The sequence below is a fragment of the Chelonoidis abingdonii genome, chromosome 8 (assembly GCF_003597395.2).
Source record: "Chelonoidis abingdonii isolate Lonesome George chromosome 8, CheloAbing_2.0, whole genome shotgun sequence".
Lineage (NCBI taxonomy): Eukaryota > Metazoa > Chordata > Testudines > Testudinidae > Chelonoidis > Chelonoidis abingdonii.
Window position 1 is genome coordinate 32,827,037 of NC_133776.1, and position 26,270 is coordinate 32,853,306.

Sequence of the window (26,270 nt, forward strand, 5' to 3'; positions counted from 1 at the left end):
CTTTTAGCTCATGCAGTAGACTCTAAAGGCTCATGCACTAAGCTCCAGAGGTCCTTGGTTCAATCCCACCCACTGACGACCAGGGTCTGTCAGTGTTACAAATGGGAGATCGTCTGGGATTTCAGCTGGGAAGTCTCTGAAGCTCACAACACGCTTCCTCAACTAGGGGAAGTATGTAACCTCCACACCTTCTGGGTGTGGTGTTCTGTCTCATCTAGTGGTGCTAAGACCACTTAGAGAGAGCGAGTCTGCTCTACAGCCTTAGCTAAGCACCAGTTAGCTTTTGGCTCATGCACTAAGCTCCAGAGGTTCCTGGTTTGATCCTGCCTGCCAGCGACTGGGGTCTGTCAGCATTACATTAGCACTTTCCATTTCAGCAGAGAAGCCAAGTTGCAAGAAAGGTCCTGAGTCACAGTAGAGTCTTTGTGGTTTCCCATCTCCTCTCAATGTAGAGGAAATCTTTTTATTACATATTTTGCAAAGGGTTTGCTCCTCATTGCCCTCTTCACCTGCAAGTCATACTTTTTTTCAGTGGACAGTGGTTTTGTTATAGAGGTATGCTGTAATCCCAGGGGGAAAAAGGATATTTTATATTTTATAGTTAGATGAACTAAAGTTTCTCACAGTATTCCCCCACCCTAGGGAATGTTTGTATTAAAGCAGATTCTCTGGAGGGGCAATTAAACCACACTGTTCCCTGTTACATCTATGGGTTTATAAATTAAAACAAAAGAAATGTTTTGAAATATTAGGAATACTGAACTGGAATAATTTCAGAAGGAGTTTGATTCCATTCTCACTTACTCCAGTGTTAACAGCGTCAGTGAGTGAAGTGCAATGTGTAAAACTGGTGTGAAATCAAATTCCAGCCTGTGTTGTACAGGTGTAACTGAGAACAGAGTACAACTCTGTGTTTTGCCATGTCTATAGTCATTTACTGTGTGGGAACGGAAAGTTATTGACAATCACTTTAGGATAACTGCAAGAAAAAGTCATGTGATCTGCTTTATAAAGATATTTAAAATACCAAAAAAAAACCTCCTGTGTCATATGAATAGCACAGAGATTTTTTCCCTCGATAAAAAGATCAGAACGAGTTACAGTATGTTCTCCAACTGCTACTGCCGCATTAAGATTTTGCTACATTGTAGTGGCTTTCTGAGGAGGTAAATGACTGCTCATTGATCTCACCTTTGAAAAGTGTTCTGCAGTAATGAACTAGCAACTTTATTGCACAACACCATATTTTATTAGTTAGCTCAGTAGTATTACACATTAAGATGCTATTGTGCCAGTCTAGTAATGCGAAAATTTCCTATTAAATGTCTTTTCTCTGAGAGCAGTGTATGTCCATTGCTCCTAATGATACACTCATAGAATCTATACAATTGCCTCCTTTTGCACATTTATTAGATTTGGTTCAGTACAGTCTTCCAAGTCAGAAGTGATGGGGCTTTTAAAACTGGCCTTGAGAAACTATAGTGTGGTGTCCAGAATTGAATGCAATAATCCAGTTGTAATTGGACCATAGAAGGAGGAAGTACTGTATTCTTTCTCTACTCCACTATTTAATGCATCTGTGTATACAGCCCCAAATTGCATTGTCCTTTACTTTCATAACACAGGGTAAACTAGAGCCAAATATGCTGTCCACTCTCATCCCTACATCCTGCTTTCTAGTGACTTACATGGTCCCAACCATCTTCATATTATCTGGGCATATTTTTCAGCATTACTCTTACCCAAGTTTCTCACTCCCATTACATATAGAGAGTTCTCTTTCCCCAGAATTATTAGCTTGCTTTTTCCTAATTGTACTTCACTTTATTTTGACTACATGTGAACAAACATTTAGTGTCATGGCTTCCCTCCCTGATATTCTTTCAGTCAGTGGCAATGGAGGGTGTACACTACATTGTATAAATATATAAAGAGTGTCCAGCAGATAGCTGCTACCTTCAGCGGGACTATGCCTTTATTAACAGAGTAATAAAAGGAATAGTTTAAAATAAACTATTGTTCTGTATCTTGCTCAAGATGCCAATTGTTTAAGCCAGGCTCAACTATAATACTTTTGAAGTTTATTCATATACTGTCAAGAACTTTTCTGACTTTGCTTGATGAGAATGGATCCAACGACGGTTCTCTTCCATCTCTCTCCTGAAGATGATTTTACTTCTCATGAACAGAAATAAAACAGATTCTTTTTGAACATTTCTGTGACAGGATCTCTTTACTGCTCCCTTTCTACTTCTTTCCCTGAGGCAAAGAATGATTAATACTCTTCTCTGCCAAGGCAAATGGATCTAGCTTTTTGGAATTTCCATCCATAATATTAATTTACTTGAATACTTGCCAATTCAGGCAGAATTTGGCCTGGAATACTGATTGATTGCTGAGACAATCTGTCTTTATTTTTAGTGCTCCACTGATGTGAATGGCTTTTATTGACAGTTGGGGATGCCCTGCCCAATGCTGGAACTCTAATGCTATCCTATTGAGACTGAAGCTCCTGGTTCCTCCCTAATTGTTGATGTATGAGACAGCTGTAAGATTGTCTGACATCAGTGACAACATTAATATGTTTCTGATTTTCTAATCTGATGGCCTTAAACTCCAGAGTTTTGTGCAGATGTTTCTTTTGTGTCTTGACTCTTTTCTTTGGACCGATATCTTTAATTTGCACTGCTGAAGCCCTTGGATAAAAAGTTGTTATTATCACTCTTAGAAGATCCTACAGAATCCATTACCTTAGCAATTTCTTTACCCTCTGTGGGACTCTGTAATTATACATTCATGCTATCAGCTAACAGACTTTTGAAAGTCCATTTGAAAATGCTGGCACAGTCTTATGTGAAGCCTGGCGTATGAGGAAATATCTGTGCACTATACATCTTAAAACATCCTGGTAAACATGCATTTCATTTGATACTTCTTGGACCTCTTTTGTCTTAGGAAGGTTTACAAATTATTAGTATTTATATATGGCACCCATGTTATCAAGCAATAAAGCAGTACTGGCCCTCTTAATCTCTTTCTCTGTCATGGTATCAAATGCACAAAGTCAACAACTGACTTGAACAATAGGAGGTAAAAATGTTTCAGAAAGAGGCGCAATTTTAATGTTGGTGTTCCTTGAAAGAGGTAAGAGAGAATGAAAAAGCAAAAACCTGGTGCTTAAGTTAGGGCCCGAAGAAATAAAGAGCTTTGCTCTGAACACATTTACATCAGTTCAAATCAGGTTAAAACACCTGATGTCAGTGGAGTTATGTTTGTGTAAAAACACAGAGAGATCAGAACCAGGCCCTATGCCTTTTGAAAAATCAATAGGAATACCATATTGATGGCTCTTTTCAAAGCAAAGGCAGAACTTCTGATCTGAAGTCTGGAACTTTCATTTGAGCTTTGCACTACCCCCATTCTCCATTAAGAAATGGCATTACCCTGTGTTTAGATCAGGATTAGTGGACTTGCTATGACCAATAAATTTACAGAGCTGGGTTCCTGATCAAAGTGCTATTCACTTCAAAGTGTAGCAGTCTATTGCTGCTGAAACAAGGAGTAGAGGAACTCAAGGTTCATACTGTCTGTATGAGAACAGCATTCATTAGTTAATATTTCCATATAAAGAAGACTGTTACATGCAACTTTGCTTGGAATTCTCTTAAAACCAAATGTCTAGAACTGCAGTGTCCCTGTCCTTTTATAAGAACAAACCAGGACTATTAGTACCACATTATGTCACACACAGCAGCAGCCAGCTCCTGTTTCCAGGTGTATATATGCCATGTGGATGTTGTTATTAGGGAATGGTATCTATTTAAATGTATAGAATAATAATGTCTATTTTTATTTGTATGGTCCTTTTTTAAATTTTAAGTTTATTATTCTGCCTCAAAATCTAGCTGATTGTTAGCATGGTGTTGCATCTTAGGTAAAAAATGCTGTTTTCCACTTCAAAAAAATTGTTTAATGCTCAGAGGGAAAAGACAGACTAGCCAGACAATGGTTTGGAAGCTTGTCTCCTATTTTGTTCATATAAAATATCTTCTTTGGACGTTCTTTCACTCCTAGGTCACTAGTTTAAGCATGGCCCAGGATGCTAGACACTGGAAAATGTTTATTCTTGTAAAGCTGTTCAGTTGTTTATGAAAAATGCTGGTAGAGAGAAAGGGAGCTGATTGAAGGGGAGAAGAAAGGAGGGCTTGGCAGTGCCAGTATCAAAGAAAGAAGAATGTATACCAAACTAGTGTATTCCCCTCTCAGATAGCAGTCATCTCTTGCTACTATTCTACTGCAATGCTGAAGGTTTAGAGTGACAACTCTGATAATGATGCATAATGGGGTTAGGGAAGGGTTAATAAAAATGGAATTTGTTTTATGCATTTTTCCTTTACAGAGAAGCTACTTACTTTCCTTTTCCTTGGAAGTTAAGAAAGCTGTGTGTCTGCATTAGGATATGGTTTTTAATTATATAAGCACATACAATTTTTGCACAGAATCACTACCTTATTTAGTGCATAAGTGAGACACAGAAAGGGACATAATTAAGATTTCACGCAAGCATAAATCTGGCATTTCCTAACTCTTGAACAGTTGACCTTGCAACCTAAATAACTTAATATATTTTGCATGCAATCTAAAAGTTCACTACTGTTCCTTTCACTGTTTTCTCTTGCTGAGATCTAACCTCTAAGGGACTGATGGGAATGCCAACTCTAGACTATACTAAAGTACACTAGTGGAGTAGTTTAAGATTAATACCAGTGGTAACACTTTAAAAAACGTTCAATTGCTTACTGAGCCCTTTTTCCTCTGTTCCTTCTGTTACAGCTGATGGAGACCAGTCAGTCTTGTCTCGGTTTCTGCTCATAATTGTTTGCTGCATAGCTGAACTGTTTTCTGCAATGTTATTTACATTTATTAAGTGTAGTTTTCTTTTAGATTGCAGTAACTCCTCACTTAAAGTCAGCCCAGTTAACGTTGTTTCATTGTTATGTTGCTGATCAATTAGGGAACATGCTCATTTAAAGTTGCAATGCTCCCTTGCAGGAAGAGCAGTCCGTTGCAGTTAGCTGGTGGGGGCTTGTAAGCAGGGCGGAGCGGCAGCCCCAGATCAGCTCCCCCCTTCCCTAAGTTCCCTGTACAGCAGTCGCCCAGCAGACTATCAATTTCCAGGCAGTTCAGCTGTCCCTCCCCCCACTGCCATTTGCTGCTCCTGCCCTCTGCCTTGGAGCTGCTCCCAGGAGCCTCCTGCTTGCTGTGCATGGGTGGGGGAGGGAAGAGGGAAGCTAATGTCAGGGACCCCCTCCCCCCCTACTCCTGCACCCCGCTTACCCCTTCTCGATATAGAGCATGGTAGGGACACAGAGACAGACAGAGAGAGCTTGGGGCAGCAACTGCTGTCTCAACTTCCTGATCCACTTAAAAAGACAATTCATTTAAGAGTGGGTCAGCTTACTTAAAGGGGCAGTGTGCATCTCTCTCTCTCCCACACGTAAGGTGTGCATCTGTCTCTGTCTGCTATGTTGTCCCCCCACCTTCTCCATTTGAGCTGCCTTGTTGAGTGTGAGAGGCTACATTAACAACGTGTTAACCCTTGAGGGCTCAGCCGAGTGCTAGTTCATCATTTAGCAGCAAGGCATTCCCTGGCAAATATCCCACCCTCTTCCACCCTCTGACTTCACCACCTCAACCAAGCTTCACAATCATCATAGCTGTGTACAGTATTAAATTGTTTGTTTAAAACATATACTGTGTGTGTGTGTGTGTGTGTGTGTGTGTGTGTGTGTGTGTGTGTATATTACACACACATACACACACACACATACACAGCCTGGATTGACTACAGGAAAGCCTACGACTCAATGCCGCACACGTGGATCTGTGAATGTCTGGCGCTATACAAAGTCAACAGGACACTAAAGACCTTCCTCAAGAACTCATGGGACTATGGAAGACAACACTGGAAGTCAACTCAAGGCAGCTTGCACAAGTGGCATCAAGTGTGGCATATACCAAGGTGATGCACTGTCCCGCTGCTGTTCTGCATAGGCTTAACCCCTCAGCCAGATAATCGCAAGGACTGGATACGGGTACAGGTTCAGGAGTGGAACATACCATCAGCCACCTCCTCTACATGGATGACATCAAGCTGTATGCTAAGAATGAACGAGACATCGATTCGCTAATCCACCTGACGCGAATCTACAGTGAGGATATCGGGATGTCATTCAGACTGGAGAAGTGTGGCCGGATGGTAGTGAAGAGAGGAGGTAGTCAAGACTGATGGGTGGAACTACCAGCGGGCCACATAGCAGACATACAGACCAGCTACAAGTACCTTGGCATCCCACAGTCACATGGAAACCACGATGAGGAGGCAACGAAGACAGCAACATCCAAGTATACCAAAGGATAAGACAGGTCCTGAAGAGCCAGCTCAGTGGAGAACAAGATCCACGCCATCAACGGATATGCCCTGCCGGTCATCAGATACCCTGCCGGTATAGTGAGCTGGCAAAGGAGGACATGGAGGCTGCCGATGTGAAGACCCAGAAGCTCCTCACAATGCACGGAGGTTTCCACCCCAGTCCACACCCAGAGACTGTGTACCAGCCGAAAAGAAGGCGGGCGGGGCTTGGTGAGCGGTCAAAGCACTGTCCTGGACGAAACCCGGAACATCCAGGAGTACATCAGTAAGATGGCCCCCAAAGTGAGCTGCTGAGAGAATGCCTGAGGCAGCAGCAGACATGAGGAGACCAAGCAGAAGAAGTGCCATGGCAGAACAAGACCCTGCATGGGATGTACCATCGACAGATAGCTGAGGTGGCTGACATTGGGAAATCCTACCAGTGGCTGAAAGGGCTGACTCAAAGACAGCACTGAGGCACTGATCCTAGCAGCACAGGAACAGGCACTGAGCACAGATCATTGAAGCTAGGGTCTACCACACTAGAGAGGACCCAAGGTGCAGACTGTGCAGAAGAGGCCTCAGAGAACAGTCCAACACATAGTGGCAGGGGTAGGGGTCTACCACAGTAGAGAGGACCCAAGGGCAGACTGTGCAGAGAGGCCTCAGAGACAGTCCAACACATAGTGGCGGAGTAAGATGCAGGCAGGAACAGCATACACTGACGGCACAACCAAGTGGCTGGCATGTGTACAGGAACATCTGCACAGCGTATGGGCTAGACCTCCCAAGACCAGATGGGAGATTCCACAGAAGGTTGCGGAAATAGCAGGGCTAGATTCTGTGGGACTTCCAGATCCAGACGGACAGGCAGGTACTGGCAATCAACCAGACATCGTGGTAATAGACAAGGACCAGAAGCACCGGTGGTGATACATATAGCAGTGTCAAGTGACAGCAACATCAGGAAGAAGGATATGAAAGCTGGAGAAGTACCAGGGCCTGAAAGAGGAACTAGAGAGGATGTGGAAAGTGAAGGCCAAAGTGGTCCCAGTGGTGGTAGGACCCTCGGGCTGTGACTCCTAAGCTGGGTGAGTGGCTCCAACAGATCCAGGAACAACATCAGAGCTCTCTGTCCAGAAGAGTGCAGTGCTAGGAACAGCGAAGATACTGCGCAGAACCCTCAAACTCCCAGGCCTCTGGTAGAGGACCCGAGGTTGAGGAAGACACATACCACCCATAGGGGTGAGAGGGGAATTTTTTTTTTTATATATATATATATATATATATATATATATACACATACACACACACACATTCCCTGAAACCTAACCCCCACATTTACATTAATTCTTATGGGGAAATTGGATTAGCTTAAAATCATTTTGCTTAAAGTGGCATTTTTCAGGAACATAACTACAACGTTAAGTGAGGAATTACTGTATGCCTTGTTTCCAGCCTGTAATATAGGCAGGGGCGGCTCCAGGCACCAGCGCAGCAAGCGTGTGCCTGGGGCAGCAAGCCATGGGGGGCGGCCTGCCAATTGCTGTGAGGGTGGCAGGCAGATGGCTTTTGGCGGTGTGCCTGCGGGAGGTTCGCTGATCCCGTGGCTTCGGTGGCAATTCAGCAGTGGGGACGTTGATGATGTGGCACCGGTGGACCTCCCGCAGGCATGCTGCCAAATCCACGTGGCATGCCGCTGAATCCGCGTGACCAGCGGACCACCCACAGGCACGCCACCGAAAGCCACCTGCCTGCTGTGCTTGGGGTGGCAAAAAACATAGAGCCGCCCCTGAATATAGGGTGTGTCCAACAGAGCCAAGCACAGCAAAGAGTAATGCCGCTCTTAGGCTTGTCCTAAGAAAGAGGGAAGAAGAGGTGCAGAAATAGCAGGATGTAAAATAGCATTCTTAAGCCTCTTTTCAAATTTTCTGTACTGTGAATGGATACACTCTTCTCAGCCCTAACTTTCTACCTCCCTGTGCACACCCATAGACCTTCTGAAAACAGTAACCAGCACAATTTGGGAGGGGTGCAGAAAATGCTGTGCCCGCTGCTGGCACGGCACACATGCAATGAGGTCTTTGAAAATCTGGCCCTAAGCGTGTGCTTCAGAAAAGCCACCTTTATAACCAACACCCTCTGTCATTCAGCAGTAAGGCCAAATATTTGATGGACATGAAGAATGAACCACCTTCTCATCCCTAAATGGTTGGTCTTCTCCACATTCAGAAATACATTGATAGGACCAGGGGAAGGGTGTGTGTGTTGGGGGCAGGGGGGGAAGAGATGGTGATTACACTGCTGCCTGTAGTACGTATCGTCTGCAGGGGTGCCCAGAGGATTTCGGGGGCCTGGGGTCTTCGGTGGCGGGGAGTCCTTCCGTTCCGGGACCCGCCGCCAAAGTGCCCCTTAGACCCGCGGAGGGGACCCCCACCACCGAATTACTACCATAGCCAAAGTGCAGCCGGGTCTTCGGCGGTAATTCGGTGGTGGGAGTCCCTGCCATGGGTCTTCGGGGCACTTCGGCGGTGGGTCCCAGAACGGAAGGACCCCCTGCCAGCGAATTACCGCCGAAGACCTGGCTGCACTTTGGTGGCAGGTCCCGCTTCGGTGGTAATTCGCAGGCGGGGGGTCCTTCTGCCCCAGAGTGGAAGGACCCTCTGCCGGTGAAGACCGGGAGCGGAAGAAGCTCTGGGGGCCCAGGACCCGCGGGAGTTTTCCGGGGTCCCCGGAGCAAGTGAAGGACCCTGCTCCAGGGGCCCTGAAAAACTCTCGTGGGGGCCCCTGTGGGGCCCTGGGCAAATTGCCCCTTTTGCTCCCTCCCGGGCGGCCCTGATGGTCTGTAAACTGGCCAAGGACCTTGACCTCCACTGGCAACAATCTACCACCTTTTACCAACATTAAATTCTCTTCCAAATTAAAATATAGATAATATATACATAATAGTTATTTAACCTTCAAGCTGACAAACACAAGCCTATTGGCCAACGTATGCTCACTTCCTCCTCTTTGGCCTCCCTGTTTCCCATATCACGCACCTCAAGTCAGCCCAGAATACAGCTGCTAACATTCTCTCCCTCACCCACTGAGCTAACCATGTCAATTCCTTCTTTGAATCCTTGCATCAACTACCTCTTAACTGATGTTTTAAGTTATCCTTGTCTCTAAGGCCCTGCACAGCTCAGATCTTGTTCTGTTGCATCTCTCATCAGTCTCCCTCAACTCACTCCACCAGTGTCAGTATCACTACCCCTTTCATTGCCTAGTGTTCTTCTGTGCTACATCTCACGCCTCACACCCTCCCAGTCCCGGTGGGGCAGGCTCTTACCTCTGCCCACTCAAATTCTTCCAAGGATTTGCTCCTTCCATGAGATCAACACTAATCTGCATGAGTTCAATGTCTTCTTCACTCCAGCATTATGTCAGAGGAGAGAGAGAGAAGATTTTTTATTTTTTAATTCTAAGTTTATAGGACCCTTCCTAGGGGTCTCCTGTGCATCTGGTCTTATATCTGTCTGTCTTTTACACTGTAAGCTCTTTGCGGTGGGGACTTCCCTTATTTGCGTTCTGTACCTAGGTAAGCATGTCAAGTGCTGAACAGATAACAAAATAAGTTAATAAACCATAAAATAGGTTTACATTATTGCCCTGCTAGTTGGTGAATAGTTTTCGGAACTAGTGCAGTTCTGTCCAATTTCTTACAGTCCAGTCTGCAGTTGGCTGTACCAAGACACACTATGTCTGTGCTATATAATGTCACTCATGTGAGCCTAAAATATTATCTTTATGTGTAGATTAATAAAAGACTGGATACATTTTAGGCTTAAATTATTACCAGTAATCAAATCAAATAAGAAAGTAAAATTCTAGGTTCTTGCCCAGGCAATTTCATTTCACTCTTGTTCACGTGTTTATTTAGTGTCCAGTCTGTCCTAGTTTATTTTTTTAATCCATTTATTTTAAGGACAGTCAAGATTATAATGCTGTTTGCAATAATTGTTCAAAATAAAAATGTATGGTTTTTACTACTATTTGGTTCTTGGTAAACTTCAAAAAATAGCTACAATAATATTAAGATTTCATTTTTTCACTACTTTTCTCAGTTAATTAACTTAGGCTCCAACTCTACAAACACTTACATATGTGCTTAACTTTACTAGATGAGTAGTCCCCACACGGCCTTAAAGAGTACCCTTGTTACAGTCAGATCTTAAATGCTACCTTATTCTGATGAGTCAATATTTACCACTGGTAAACAAAATGACGTTTTTAATTTACTTTTGAATTTTAAAGAATACTTTTTTTGAAAGCAGTACTAGTATTTTACAAATATTGACAAAGCTGTACATAAATTGTACAGATGATGACACTGAGTTTATTTGTATTCCGTATAAACAAAACTGGTGTGGTGTGCCACATTATGAAATGCAAAACCTGGCATTACAAACATGGTGTAATTAGTCATTTCTCTGAGATAATTAGTAGGTTTTGAAACCATTCCTGATAATGTAAATTAATTCAGGCTTCTTGTGCATGTCCAGGTACTAGTGCAGTCTGTGTGCACAGTAAATAGTATGTAGGATTATTCTCAGGACTATGCAGGGAACAGACTCACTTTCTGTTGAGGACTGTAAGGTTGATCAGTTCCCCACGCCCCACATAACTGAACATGACAGTTACAAATTCCGTGAAATTTGAGAGCTGAACTTAAATACACATTCCTCCTTCACTTTATGAAATCATTTCCCCTTTGCCAACACAGTAACTGAGTTTTTGAAGGATAGGGGAGATTTTCCCCATCCCCCAGCTGCGATCAGACATGTAAAAGTTTCTCGTGAAAAAAGAACCGCTGTCCCTGAAACGACGGAACTGTCAGGACAGCTCCTGAGGAAAAGGAGGAATCACAAAGTTACAGTTTCGCTGCTACTAATGTAAAAGCCCAAGGAACTGGACTAGCGGTTAAACAAACACTCCCCACCCGAGCTGGATGTTTACAGCCGCTTAAGCAGTGGCTCTGTGCTTTGTGTTGCCCGAACGGGGCTTCACACTTGGCCCAGGCAGGGCTCTGTGGTGATCTTCGCCTTTGACACCCCACAGTAACCTCCGTCCCCACCCCCTCAACCCACTCAGCCCGCTGACCTCCGCTGGACCCCGCGGCCAGCCCAAGACACGCGCCAGGGAGCAGCCACAGCCCGGGCTGCAGGGGCTCTGAGCAGCATGTTCCTGCCCGAGTCTCTGGGCAGCTGACTCCTGCCCCCGGGCCGCGAGGGAAGTTTTCCAAGCACGGGGCGAAAGGGGGTGGGGGCGAGCTCTAGGCTGGGGAAGCCTCTTCCCTCCTCCCCTCGCCTGGAAGAACAACCGGGATATTCACGCGGAGCGGCGCGATGCCAGGGAAACTCCTCCAGGGGGACCGCGCGGAGAGGCTGCCGAGCCTGCAACCTGCCTTTAAAAGCCCCGCACACGAGAGCCGCCGCTCCGCACAGGCGAGCCGGGGCGCCTGCGATGAGGCCAGCCGCGTGCTCCTGGGGCCTGGGGCTCCTGCTGGCCGCCGCTCAGCTCTCCCGCCAGCAGCAGCCGCAAAAGAGGTAACGGCTCGTCGGGCCAGCGCCGCCGGGCTCGTGGGGGCGCCCCCTCCAGCCGCTGCTTTGCCACTCGGGCCACGCTGAGCTCTGCCCCCTGCCGCTGCCTCCCGACCCCGCATACTCCCTCCCTCCTGCCCTTACAGCTGCCCCGCGCTGCGGCTCCCGCTCTCGCGCCTCCGGGTCCGAGCCTTGCAGGCGCTCGAGGCACCTAGGCAAGAGCACGAGGGGGCGCTGAGGCACCGCCCTGCGCTTGTGCCCCTGCTGGCGCCTCCCCAGCCAGCCTCTCTGCTGCTCCCAGTCCGGTTGCGGCGGCCGCGCTGGGGCAAGGAGCGGCAGGCGCCTCGCCTGGTGCCCCGGGAAGGGTGGGTGCGCTGCAGCCCCTTTGCCTAGAAGGAAGGAACATCTTGTTCTCCACAGAACGGCGCCAACGGTGCGCGGGGGCGGCTGGGCTCGCTGGCTATGTCCAGGGCGACTGTGAGGCAGGAGGACAGAGGTGTCAGTCAGAGAAGGAAAGACCCGGAGCCCCTGCCCCCCACTCCTGGCTGGGGGAAAGATGGGATCCGAGGCTCTCTTTGGCATGTGCTACACTGGGAGGGGATAAGCCTGTGCAGAGGGAAGATTCAAATGGACAAATGACCAGGGCACTAACCTTAAAGGATCCCGATCTAAATCAACCCATTCTGCTATTAACAAGCGAGAGTAAAATGTCTGGAATTCACACAAATGACTGAAAGGCCCTTTGCAACAATTGAACATTGCAAATTAACAAGTGACTGGACAAGAGCAGGAAAAAGCAGGGATACTGCATTACAAGATTTTTTCTTTTTTCATTTATACCCCTCTTGGCAGGGCACCCAGGATCTGTGCAGGCAGTTCTGACTGCAGCATCAAAGCCTTGGGTAGAATCTAATTACACTGGTCAAGTTAACTAACACTTGACCTATACCAGTAAATATTGTGCAGTATATATAATAAAATCTTGATGAGACATCACCCCAGCAACTTGCTGTTAAATGCTTGCTGAAGAGTGGGGCATTAAGATCACGCTTTGTAATTTGCACAAATAATGCTGAAGAGTAGTTAGGATCTCCTCTGTTCTACTTTCCTCTAATGAAAGAGAAACAAGGAGCACAGAAACACTACCCTTTTCTTGTAACACATGCTAGCATTTCTTGGTATGTACAAAAAAAGCCGGACCACTTCAGTTACTTGTATTTAATTTGAAGGGGATAAAAAGATTCTGGTTATACTTTCAAAGGGATTTTTATTTTATTTTGAGGGATATTGAAATTAAAAACAAACATCCTATTATGTAATTTCTTGGATGAATAAACTTGCCAGCACTGCATTCATGGGAAGAAAAAAAAAAACGCCCACCACCATGGCTGTTTGCCACATTCATGTCGTCTTTTAATACCGATTTTTGCATTGCTACATATCACCTTTTCAGCGATCTCAAGGAGTTTTACAGCCATGGCAAAGTATTTGAGCATGAAAGATGTGCTTACATTAAGCATGCTTTGCTGAACCAGGGCCTAATTACCCATCAACACCATTGGGCAAAATTAGGGTCTATAATTCCCACCAGTGCAGCTCCAAATGGATGCTGTGATGCAAACAGGAGTTGCATTGATGGAGAATTATGGGTCCTGGTATTCTCAGCATAGAAAAAAAATCTGAGATGGCTTGCTTTAGAATTCTGTGATAAACTGTCATTTTAATAGAGTGAGAATAATGGAGCTGGGGGGAAACCTAACTTTACATTCTCTATTGACTTACCTGCTGGAAAAGTGTTCTTTTTATAGAAATATTAATTTGTTATGGTATTTCCCCCTCCTATTTTGTTTACTATGAACAGGGCGAAGCTTGAACAAACTGTGCAAGTATAACACAGTATAATAAGGGCTGAGCTGTCAATTCTAGCTACACCTCATTTGGGGCATTAAAAGATGTACTATATTACAATTTAAATATCTGCTAATGTTATTCAATCATTTATTTAAAGTTGCTGTAGATTTGTGTATCAACGTTTTAGCTGACATCCCCACTACACAGGTTAATAGTCTTTCCATCTTCAGTATTATAGAAAGTGTTGATGGAATATATTTCTAAACTAAGCAGTATTTTTTTTTATTCCCAGGCCTGCTTTTACATGTGGAGGAATTCTGTCTGGAGAGTCAGGGTTTATTGGGAGTGAAGGATTCCCTGGAGTTTACCCTCCAAACAGCAAATGTACTTGGAAAATCACAGTAAGACTTTCTAATATCACAAAAAACACTTCTGAAAAGAATGAAGAGCTACCTGTTTTATAATGCCAACATTTTATATTAGGTGACAGATGCCTCTGATAATGAGTTGTTGGGCTGACATATTTCAGCTGTCTGGAACATTTTTTAGGGTTACATTAGGTACAGTGCCAAAAGTGAAATCCTGGAAAGCTGCATGGAAACTTTTGAAAGACACCATAATAGAGGCTCAACTTAAATGTATACCCCAAATTAAAAAACATAGTAAGAGATATGTACATTAGAGGATGCTTGACACTGAAATGAGTTTGCAGAGCAGCCACATTATATCCATGAATGATGCTAATAAGTGAGCAAACACTATTAAACTGAATGGCCAGAACTGAATATCCCTTCAGTGCTGGACATGTTATAAACCAGGGACTTCATAAAGAGGCTTTAACTAAGCTCCTTTTACTTTTCCACAGGTATGATGACAACAAATTATGCTACCAAAGAGATACTTAAAGCCACACACTGCCCTCTGGCTACATGCACAACTCCCATTAACATCAGTGGAGAGTTTCTCTGGGGTCAGGACTAGTATATGGGCTCCAGTCAAGGAGAGAAATGAGTGCTCTGAAAATTCTCTTTTGAAGTTGCCACTAAAGAACATATAAAAAAGAATAGATAGTGGTAGTGAAATAGGACATCACAGAATAATACAGCCTTGCTACTATAGAGACACTGATGCAAGTAGGAAACCATGATCTTGTGACAGTTTTTAAATTACTGTCAGAGCAAACAAATGATGTAGATTTAATATTTTTATTATGCTGCATTTGGATTAGGGTGGAGAACAGCTTTTTGTGCTGACTTTAATCAGTGCCCAACTTCTTCTAGAAAAGAACAATCTGAAGTATGCTCCATTTTCATTTATAAACTTGTTTCTCACTGTCTGAAGAGACTCAATTGCTTTAACATTTACTAGTGATTACTGGTTAGCTTTCCTGACATCTGATTGGCTGGCAAAAACTCTATTTGAAGTCATATATAAGACTGTGAGACAAGAGTAGCAACAACACAGCTGATTTTCAATAGCAGTTGGTATCATGAAATAATTTTGAAAACAGTTCTTCATAAATCTGAAACATCATATTGAAGATGATGATATTGAAAAATGACAAAAGTAAAGTTCTTATAAAAGACTTAGATTACAAATGATTGCTAGGAAGTATACACTGAAGAGTCCTGTGGACAGTTCTATTCCTTATAACTAAATCAGAAAAAAAAACCAGAACTGATTTTATTTAAGGAGTGTCCCTATGGTATGTTTTCATTGCAGAGTTCATTTGAGCGATTGGCAACTGCTTCTGAGCATCCTGATTAGCTTAGCCTGGATGTGAGCAACCACACTGAATCATAGAATATCAGGGTTGGAAGGGACCTCTGGGTCATCTAGTCCAACACCCTGCTCAAAGCAGGGCCAATCCTCAACTAAATCATCCCAGCCAGGGCTTTGTCAAGCCGGGCCTTAAAAACCTCTAAGGAAGGAGATTCCACCACCTCCCTAGGTAACCCATTCCTGTACTTCACCACCCTCCTAGTGAAAAAGTTTTTCCTAATATCCAACCTAAACCTCCGCCACTGCAACTTGAGACCATTATTCCTTGTTCTGTCATCTGCTACCACTGGGAACAATCTAGATCCATTCTCTTTGGAACCCCCTTTCAGAGAGTTGAAAGCAGCTATCAAATTTCCCCTCATTCTTCTCTTCTACAGACTAAATAATCACAGTTCCCTCAACCTCTCCTCATAAATCATGTGCTCCAGCCCCCTAATAATTTTTGTTGCCCTCTTTCCAGTTTTTCCACATTCTTCTTCTAGTGTGGGGCCCAAAACTGGACACACAATACTCCAGATGAGGTCTCACCAATGCCAAATAGAGCAGAATGATCACGTCCCTTTATCTGCTGGCAATGCTCCTACTTATACAGACCAAAATGCCGTTAGTCTTCTTGGCAACAAGAGCATACTGTTGATTCATATCCAGCTTCTCATCCACTGTAACCCCTAGGTCCTTTTCTGCAGAACTGCTGCCTAGCTACTTGGTCCCTAGTCTGTAGCAGTGCATGGGATTCTTCCATCCTAAGTGCAGGACTTTGCACTTGTCTTTGCTGAACCTCAGATTTCTTTTGGTCCAATCCTCTAATTTGTCTAGGCCCCTTTATATCCTATCCCTACTCTCCAGCATATCTGCCACTCCTCCCAGTTTAGTGTCATTTGCAAACTTGCTGAGAGTGCAGTCCATGCCATCCTCCAGATCATTAATGGAGATATTGAACTGAACCAGTCCCAGGACCCCCACTCCACTTGATACCCGCTGCCAACTAGACATGGAGCCATTGATCACTACCCATTGAGCCCAGTGATCTAGCCAGCTTTCTGTCCACCTTATAGTTCATTCATCCAGCCCATATTTCTTTAACTTGCTGTCAAGAGTACTGTGGGAGCCTGTATCAAACACTTTGCTAAAGTCAAGAAATAACATGACCACTGTTTTCCCCTCATCCACAGAGCCAGTTATCTCATTATAGAAAGCAATTAGGTTAGTCAGGCATGACTTGCCATTGGTGAATCCATGCTGACTGCTCTGATCATTTTCCTCTCCTCAAAGTGCTTCAAAATTGATTCCTTGAGGACCTGCTCCATGATTTTTCCAGCGACTGAGGTGAGGCTGACTGGCCTGTAGTTCCCCAGATCCTCCTCCTTCCCTTTTTTAAAGATGGACACTCCATTACCCTTTATCCAGTCATCTGGGACTTCCCCCGCTTGCCATGAGTTTTCAAAGATAATGGCCAATGGCTCTGCAATCACATCTGCCAACTCGTTTAGCACCCTCAGATGCAGTGCATCCAGCCCCATGGACTTGTGCTCATCCAGCTTTTCTAAATAGTCCCAAACCACTTCTTTCTCCACAGAGGACTGGTCACCTCCTCCCCATACTGTGCTGCCCAGTGCAGTAGTCTGGGAGCTGACCTTGTTCATGAAGACAGAGGCAAGAAAAGCATTGAATACGTTAGCTTTTTCTACATCCTCTGTCACTAAGTTGTCTCCCCCATTCAGTAAGGGGCCCACACTTTCCCTGACCACCTTCTTGTTGTTAACATACCTGTAAAAACCCCTTGTTACTTTTAACATCCCTTGGTGGCTGCAACTCCAGTTGTGATTTGGCCTTCCTGATTTCACTCCTGCATGCCTGAACAATATTTTTATACTCCTCTCTGGTCATTTGTCCAAGCTTCCACTTCTTGTAAGCTTCTTTTTTGTGTTTAAGATCAGCAAGGATTTCACTGTTAAGCCAAGCTGGTTGCCTGCCATATTTACTATTGTTTCTACACATCGGTATGGTTTGTTCCTGCAACCTCAATAAGGATTCTTTAAAATACAACCAGCTCTCCTGGATTCCTTTTCCCCTCATGTTATTCTCCCAGGGGATCCTGTCCATCAGTTCCCGGAAGGAGTCAAAGTTGGCTTTTCTGAAGTCCAGGGTCCATATTCTGCTGCTCTCCTTTCTTCCTTGTGTCAGGATCCTGAACTCGACCATCTCATGGCCACTGCCTCCCAGGTTCCCATCCACATTTTCTTCCTCTACTCATTCTTCCCTGTTAGTTAACTAAAACCTCTCCAGTGCATCAAAGATACAACCTATCCTGAAAGATGATCCCTCACTCTCACAGGATCTTGGAGACAGACCTGTTCCTTGCTTTAGTCAGACTCCCCGGCGCCGGCCTGCCCAATCCCTCCGGGTCCCTCACACGACACAACAAAAACACTAACCCAGGAACCTATCCTTGCAACAAAGCCCGATGCCAACTTTGTCCACATATCTATTCAAGTGACACCATCATAGGACCTAATCACAACAGCCACGCCATCAGGGGCTCATTCACCTGCACATCTACCAACGTGATATGCCATCATGTGCCAGCAATGCCCCTCTGCCATGTACATTGGCCAAACGGACAGTCTCTACGCAAAACAATAAATGGACACAAATCTGACATCAGGGGAATCATAACATTCAAAAAGCAGTAGGAGAACACTTCAGCCTCTCTGGCCACTCAGTAACAGATATAAAGGTGGCAATTTTATACAAGAAAAGCTTCAAAAATAGACTCCATTGAGAAACTGGTGAACTTGAATTAATATGCAAACTAGATACTATCAATTTAGTCTTAAATAGAGACTGGGAATGGCTGAGCCATTACACACATTGAATCTATTTCCTCATGTTAAGTATCCTCGCACCTTCTTGTCAAACTGTCTTAAATGGGCTATCTTGATTATCACTACAAAAGTTGTTTTTTCCTGCTGACAACAGCTTATCTTAATTAATTAGCCTCTTAGGGCTAGGGGAACTCCCACTTTTTCATGTTCTCTGTATGTGTATGTAACCCTTCTGCCCACCTGAGCTGGCAGGAACAAGGGCCAGGTTCAGTATCCAGCGGTTCCGTTTTAATAACGCAATGCAAAACTGGCTCAAGCCCCCATCCAGTGACCTGGGACAATAATATACCACCCCCCAGGCAGCTCTAGGAGGCAATACTTCCCCTCTCGCAAGCACAGAGTCTGAGTGTAGCAAAATCCTTTTAATAAAGGAGGGAAACAATGCGGCATTATGTTGGGGAAACATCACAAATGAGATTCATAACACAAACCATGAGCAAAAGACCCACCCCCAAGCTAGTTTGGCAGTGTCCATTTTCCCTCAAGGTCTTAAGTCTAACCACCCAAAAGATCACCCCAAAGTCCCAAAAATCCAACAACCCAAAAGTCCCTGGTCAGTGCAGTCCCAGAGTTCAAAAGTTTATCTGCAAAGTTCTACACACACACCTCCAGCTGGGTAGATATGGGGGAAGAAAGGGGCACACGAGGAGTTAAGGGGCACCTTACATGGTCCAAAGCTGACTTCCCTGCCTCTCCATGGCGTTCTGCTGAAGTCTTCACGACGAGCCGTTCTACTCCACCAGCCGTCCCGTAAGTCGCTCCCGCCGTCCCACAAACTGCTCAGCTCTGCCAGCTGCTTAGCAATATATCTTCAGGCTCCCCCACTAGTTAACACAGCACTCAGTGATCTCCACTCTTTAGTGATTTCACTTCTTAGTGATTTCTGCTTGTGGTAGGGGAGCCCCAGTGCTGGTGCACCATTGGCCCAAAGTGAATTTAGCACAGCAGCCTGTAACTAGACCCTTAATGGAATCAAAATTAGTTCTGCTATTCAACAGGGGAGAGAGGAGGTGGTGCAATTGGCATTTCAGGCTCTCAAAAGGAGCCCATACCATCAGGTACAAATACTTATCCCCAGCCTCTCTTGATTCACTGGGTTTTGGAACTCATGTCCCTTGTCTAGCGAGTGCTACTTAGTTGATGGTGAGTCCCTCTGTCATAAGACTGTTCCACTGGCCTTGATTCACATAATTAGGGTAACTACATTTTATTCTTCCTGCCCCAACAACAGAGAAACTGGGGATCCCACAGCAGCCAAAGTGACCATTTGGGCAGCTGTGGGCTCATGCTGGGTGGGGTGGGTGTGCCAATGTGAACAAGACCAGCCACTGAAGTTCTTTTCCACACTCGCCACAATTCACCACCAGATGTCAGGGTAGAGCTCATCCTGACTCTGCTGACATGTATATACATATATCTCTTTGCTATATGTTCCATTCTATGCATCTGATGCAGTGGGCTGTAGCCCACGAAAGCTTATGATCAAATAAATTTGTTAGTCTCTAAGGTGCCACAAGTACTCCTGTTCTTTTACCCGCACATGTGTATTGCTAGAACTTCTGGGGACACATCCAATGGTTCTTTGTGCTGCAGTAAGCTGAGACACTGATTTTTTCCACAGTGAATTGGGCTCGCAGCAGGGAATTGTAGGAAGGCATTGGAGGACTATCCACACTCCAATGAGTTAGCCTGCATCCTCACTGGAAAGTGGGCGGGTTACCAGCCCAAGTGAAAGTGGCACTCAAGTCCAGTCAGGCCAGCTAGCCCAGGTTTAAATACCACCAAACTCTGGTAAGAGAGTTGTATGTGTGGCTGGGAGGGAGGTGGAGGTAATACCCAACCAGGAGCCCAAGGTGTAGCAAAGACATCTCCTTAGATACCATGTAAAGGCCGCCTCAGCTAGTATCTGATACTAGAGCACCTTTTGCCAGTCCATGGTAGCAATGTGGAACTTGCAGGAGAATCTTTCTCAAGCCTGCAAAACTTGAACAGCTATTGTTTTACTTTCTGTGTGGGTTATCAGAGGCATGGAAGTGTTTTCTCAACCAGAGAATGCCATCTTCTTTACGAGAAATCCAAAGTTAATTGAGGTAGGGCAAGCAATTTGGAAGTAAAATTCCTTTATATTATATTACCTGTTTAATGTTTTATAAAGTGATACAATGTGACCTAGCAGATAGAGCACTGGATTGTAACTCAGGAGACCTGAGTTTTATTCCTGCCTATGGCACTGGTATGCTGGGTGACCTTGGGCAAGTTAGTTCACCTCTGTGCCTCAGTTTTCACATCTGTAAATTGGGGATAATGATACCTTCTTTTTGTAAAGCTCTTTGAGAGCTACTGATGAGGAGTGCTACATAACAGATAAGTATTTTATTATTATATCTGCTGATGTCTTCCAGAGTTACTTTGCTAAAGCTGGAAGAGACACAAGCCCAGTTAAGTTTCTGTTATTTAAAGATGCTGGTTAACAGAAACAACTGCTGTATTCTGAGAGCTAGAAGTGTGCAGCACGTGCTAACACTTGTATTGCAGCTGTGGGAGACTATTCAGAAACCGTCGGTTGGTGCTGCTGCTGCTAAGAAATCATCTTTACTCTTGTTTCCTCTCCTGTAGTAACTTCCATAGTGTCACTCACTATATCACATACATTTGCTTTTAATATTGTATAATCTCTTCTTGGTCATCACCCCACATAGTTATGTTGAATAGTCTGAAAAGTTGTATGGCTGTCCTGTGTCTTTTTGGCAAATCTTGCAGTTCTTATAAAATCCAGCATCCTCAATATGTAAAAATAATAGTCAAGACTGTCACAGTCATACAAGGTGATGTTTTTATAGGTTCAGTAGCTGGATTGCAGAACAAGTTTTCTGAAATAAGCAGGGTTTAAAAAATTCACTGATCAGTGGAACTGGAAACTTGCCCTTATAAGCAGAGGTGCTTAAGTGAGTTTCTCTAGACTTTAGCTCTCAAAAGCATCTAGTTTGTACGGTTGTGAAATTATCCTTCCAAATATGCACTGCTGCATTGCTTCGGGTGGGGGAAAAGATCAGCAGCTGGAGAGGAGGGGACAGGAAGGAAGCGGGCACAGAAGTTAGGCTTCCTTTCATTGCGTTACTTTCTCATTCCAATATACCTTTCATATTAATTCTGGCTAACGTGTTTAATCTCCTGGCTAATAGACATCTGATAATTTTTTTAAGTCTTGACAAAAGGAATAGTGGAAAGGGTATTCTAGTGATCCATAGCACCACTATGGCTAAACACTCAGCATTTTTATTATTAAACCCTGTTTTGGAAAGGTTTATTATTCAGCCAAAATCATTTAAGTCAAGTTTAAAACTTGGCATTTAAGGCTCTGGTCCACAAACAACTCCCTTTCTCTCTGCCCCCAACACTGTAGTAAATAATATGGAAGAGCAAGACATACCAACAGCTTTCCCAAAGAACAGGAAGAGGTGTACTTGTAAATAGGCTCTGTTTGAAGTTAGAGCAAACTATGCATGGTATTAGGAAGAGAGATAAGTTTCTCTTAGTGATGGCACAAAAACATCCAGGGACCTTACTGTGCTAGGTGCTGTATATATAAAATAAGAATGGCCCTGCATCAAAGTGCTTACGGTCTAAATACTGGTGTTTTTAGAACAGTGCCCACCATAAACAACTTTCCCTAAAAATGTTTAGGGATATATTCTCCTTTCTCTGCTAGAGAGGCATGTATGTTCACTAATAGGAGTATATAGCCTTTCTGTGTATTTAGTGCAATAGACCTGAGGGTGGCAATTTTGCAACAGAGAAGCTTCAAAAACAACTCCAACGAGAAATTGTTGAACTCGAATTGATATGCAAATTAGATACAATCAACTTAGGCTTGAATAGAAACTGGGAATGGCTGAGCCATTACAAACATTGAATCTATCTCCCCATGTAAGTATTCTCACACTTCTTATCAAACTGTCTGTACTAGGCTATCTTGATTATCACTTCAAAAGTTTTTTCTCTTACTTAATTGGCCTCTCAGAGTTGGTAAGACAACTCCCACCTTTTCATGCTCTCTGTATGTGTATATATATCTCCTCAATATATGTTCCATTCTATGTATCCGAAGAAGTGGGCTGTAGCCCGCAAAAGCTTATGCTCAAATAAGTTTGTTAGTCTCTAAGGTGCCACAAGTACTGCTGTTCTAAAATTAAAATGATAGAAATTCAGCTTATTTAGGAGACTGATTTAAAACAAAGGTCTTTCTCTTTCAAAACTTCCCCTTGTTGTTTTGTTACAGGTTCTAAGGTCTCTGATAAACAAATGAACTGTGTGTTTTGGTGTAAGCCAGGCAGACCCATGTGTCACCCCCTTCCCTGTGGCATGCCAAGAGGTTACCAAGAGTTCTAGAGCTGTAGGAATTTAGATTTCCCAATACAAGATTGAGGATCTGACTCTAAGGGTGCCCTATCCACCAGCTGGTGTAAATTGTCATCATTCCACTAACTTCAATGGAGCTATAACAATTTATACCTTCTGAGGATCTGCCTGAATTTCTGCAGAGAATTTATCTGCATGAGCACTAACCCAGCCAGGCAACACCACAACTTGGTACTACAGAGTTTTGTTAGATATTGTTTTGGGGCTTCTGCAGGAGACAGGCTTTCTCCTGGTTATCTTGGCTTGCTGTGGGCTAAGGAATTGCCAGCTACACAGGGCTTACTCAGGACAGAAGTCTATTGTATAGTATTAGGTCCTATGTAGGAAGTTTTATAAGCTTGTATTATAGGTTCTTTTGTTCTTTAAATATACGTATACAAAGAAAAGTAATGAATTACTCAGCAACAGATAAAAGCCAAGGCTGACATTCCTGTCTTAAATACAGTAGTGGTGGTTTGCCTCTACTCTTTGTGCACAATAGTACAATTTAAAGTTGATGTGCCAATCTAGACTTTCATCCACAGCTCTTAATTTGTTTGCATTTGAGGCTTTAAAATACACCCTTAATGACACTTCAGCATAATGTTTGCAGCTGAACAAGTATTTGATAAAACATCTGAACGCTAATCATACAGTATTCTAAACCTCTCCCTCCCCTCCCCATCCCCCCCAGAGAATTCTTATGTAATGAGTGGACAGTGCCCTTTGATGCTGTATCCTATGTTGTGGTATGGAAGGTTGCCTTTCACCACGCTCTGTCCTCCCTCCCCCTATCTTAACTTTAGTATCAAAACTGGTCAGGATGCTGTCTAGCCAGAAGTGCAATGACATTCCCTGGCTTCTGTAGTTTCAGCCACTCCCTTTTAGTGACGTTTACTCTGCTTTCTCTTCAGTTTGTATAAATCTTTCGCCTTTTACTTTGCAGGTAAGACTCCTTGAGACCTTACTTTCCAAGACCTTAATCAAAATATATATTAAAATCAGTGTAAAGACAGTACATATTTAAACTATTAGAATCAAAGTATCATGCTACAGGATAATCAGGTTATTAAAGATACTGTAAGCTTTAAATACATTTCCTTAAAGACCTACTGAATTCACTTACTGATTTTAACACATTTAGTATGTTTATTGTTTAACTTTAAAGGCAGTAAGTCAGAGGAACAGCATGAAGTGGCATAAATGCTGTTCTTCCAGTTTCAGTGCCACTAATCTCAGCAGCCCAAGATTTGACAATGTTCTGTCAACTAATTTAATGGTAGTTTACCTTTGAGTGTAGTACAGTTGACAAGCTAATTTGTATTAATAAGGAAAAGTTGTGATTCTTATCACTAGAGCTTTTCTAGATGTCCTGCCTGTGCTGTCCTTTTTCTGTAAGTTTCCTGAGAACATGTTTTGCTGGTTATATTTGTAATTAATTTATTTGTTGCTGTTGAAAACTTCTCTAGTTCTCCAGTTACAATGTTTTCAACAAAGTGGCAGTGGTTCTAGAGGTCATACAGCTTATACAAAGTAGTTTGCAATGTGTGCGCTTATTTGCTTCAAACTGATTAAGCAGACCTGTGGATTTCTTCCCCTCACTACCCACTAAAGCCTGGTTATTTCAGAAGCACATTAGTTTGACCTGGTGACTTGCTTTAAATTTTTCTGAAACATAGCTATTGTACTTTGGATGAGTTTGCCTGGTTTTTTATGTGGGTGGTAACAGAGTGAACATCATTTTTGCAAGAAAAATGTGAACAAGGAGATAACTTCTAAGTAAATTTAAAAGGTTTAAAATGGCAGGCTGTAATTTACCCACCTCAGTTTTGTCTGCAATATACCTCTTTTCTGTTCTCAGAGAAGACAAACTTCCTAGAAACACAATAAATATTTTTCCCCTTATTTTATGTTTCACAATTCTTGGTTGTATACTATCTATATATATTAGCTTTTTGATTGTATGGTATACTTTAATATTATGACAGTGACCAATAATGCTACTTTACAGTAGGTAAAGTTTTAAGGGGAATGGTAACAAAATATTTAATCTTATACCTTTGGGTCATTGATTCAGCTCCAGCCCAGGTTAATGTTATCATCAGATCGCTTTGAAATCAGTTTGGAAATTGGTACTCTGTACAGTTTACAGTGAACAGATGGTCATACCACAAAAACAAGAATCAAAACTGTTGTCTTTTCTGGCAGAACCAGCAGAGATTCCAAGGACTGAATGGACTTACAGGAAGTAAGAGTTGGGAAATATTGGCACTACTGCTGCCTGTACTAGCCTGTTCTGTGGCTAAAGAACAGACTTCAGTCTCTCAGGCTCATTATAGTCTATATCACTTATTTTTGCTAATAAGAGTCTGGATTTTAAAAATAGTCACATAAATATGGAGAAGTTTCAGGAACTTTATTTATTTATTGGTTTAAAGTGGCTCATGTATGAGCTTTATTAGTCATACTTTGGTTGTGTGTTAAATATTTAAAACAGGAAATAATGGTGGCATCTCAGGCAACATAGTGCAATAATGGCTGGTAATGTTTTTTAATTGGTTACCGACTGTACTAGTCCATGAATACAGTCCCGGTAATTACATTCTGCCTATCTATGTTCCCTCTTCAGGTTTTCAAATGAACAGGATATTCTTCGCTTTCTGTCCCAAACTGTTACATGGTCTGTTAAATAGGTGCCCCGTCAGTGTACTACTCCTCGTAGTAAGAGCTTGCAGGCCTTAGCCTCCAACACCTTTCAAGTTTAGAACTCCTGAGCACATGGAATACTCTTTTGGTTGAGCAGCCATCCCCCCTACTGCCTCCCCCGGTTAAATCTCTTGAGAACTCACCCCTTTCACAGTGTCCACAATGAAGTGATTCAAAAATACTCACAACTTATTTTTCCATAGCTCATACAAAACCCAAAGCCTTAACAGATATGCACATGCCTAACCTGCATAACTATATAACATTATTGCATATACAATTCCTACCATTCATCACCACCACTCATGACATGTCTCAGATTTAGATGGTAAATTCTTTGGGTTCCAAAAATATATATGTTTTTTCTTTGTGGATAAGTGCACTGACTTTTGAATTGAGATCACTTTGAGCATTTTTAAAAAGCTTCCCCATCTCTGCTTTAAACATGTAATTATTTCTATCCAAATATATTCTCCATTTAACCAAAAATTTTTTAGATGTTTTTTGTTAAAGCAGCAAAACAGCATTAGGCCTTAATGTTCCAAGAACACAGTGTTACCCTTAACCAAAAAGTAATTTAAAATGTAACTTGTGTCTAATTCCTTATTACCAAAGGCTCTCTTATCATTGCATACTAATGGCTTGCTTGAACTC

General features: G+C 43.3%; 1 protein-coding gene across 1 annotated transcript in view; it reads left to right on the forward strand.

Moving 5' to 3' along the window:
* The first annotated feature begins 11,657 nt into the window (after positions 1 to 11,657).
* Positions 11,658 to 26,270, forward strand: part of PCOLCE2 (procollagen C-endopeptidase enhancer 2) — a 43,818-nt gene continuing 29,205 nt past the window's right edge. Inside the window, exons 1-2 of the mRNA XM_032801660.2 lie at positions 11,658 to 12,000; positions 14,138 to 14,246. Coding sequence (XP_032657551.1) covers positions 11,918 to 12,000; positions 14,138 to 14,246 — 192 coding nt within the window. The 5' untranslated portion in view covers positions 11,658 to 11,917. The remainder of the gene's footprint in view (positions 12,001 to 14,137; positions 14,247 to 26,270) is intronic.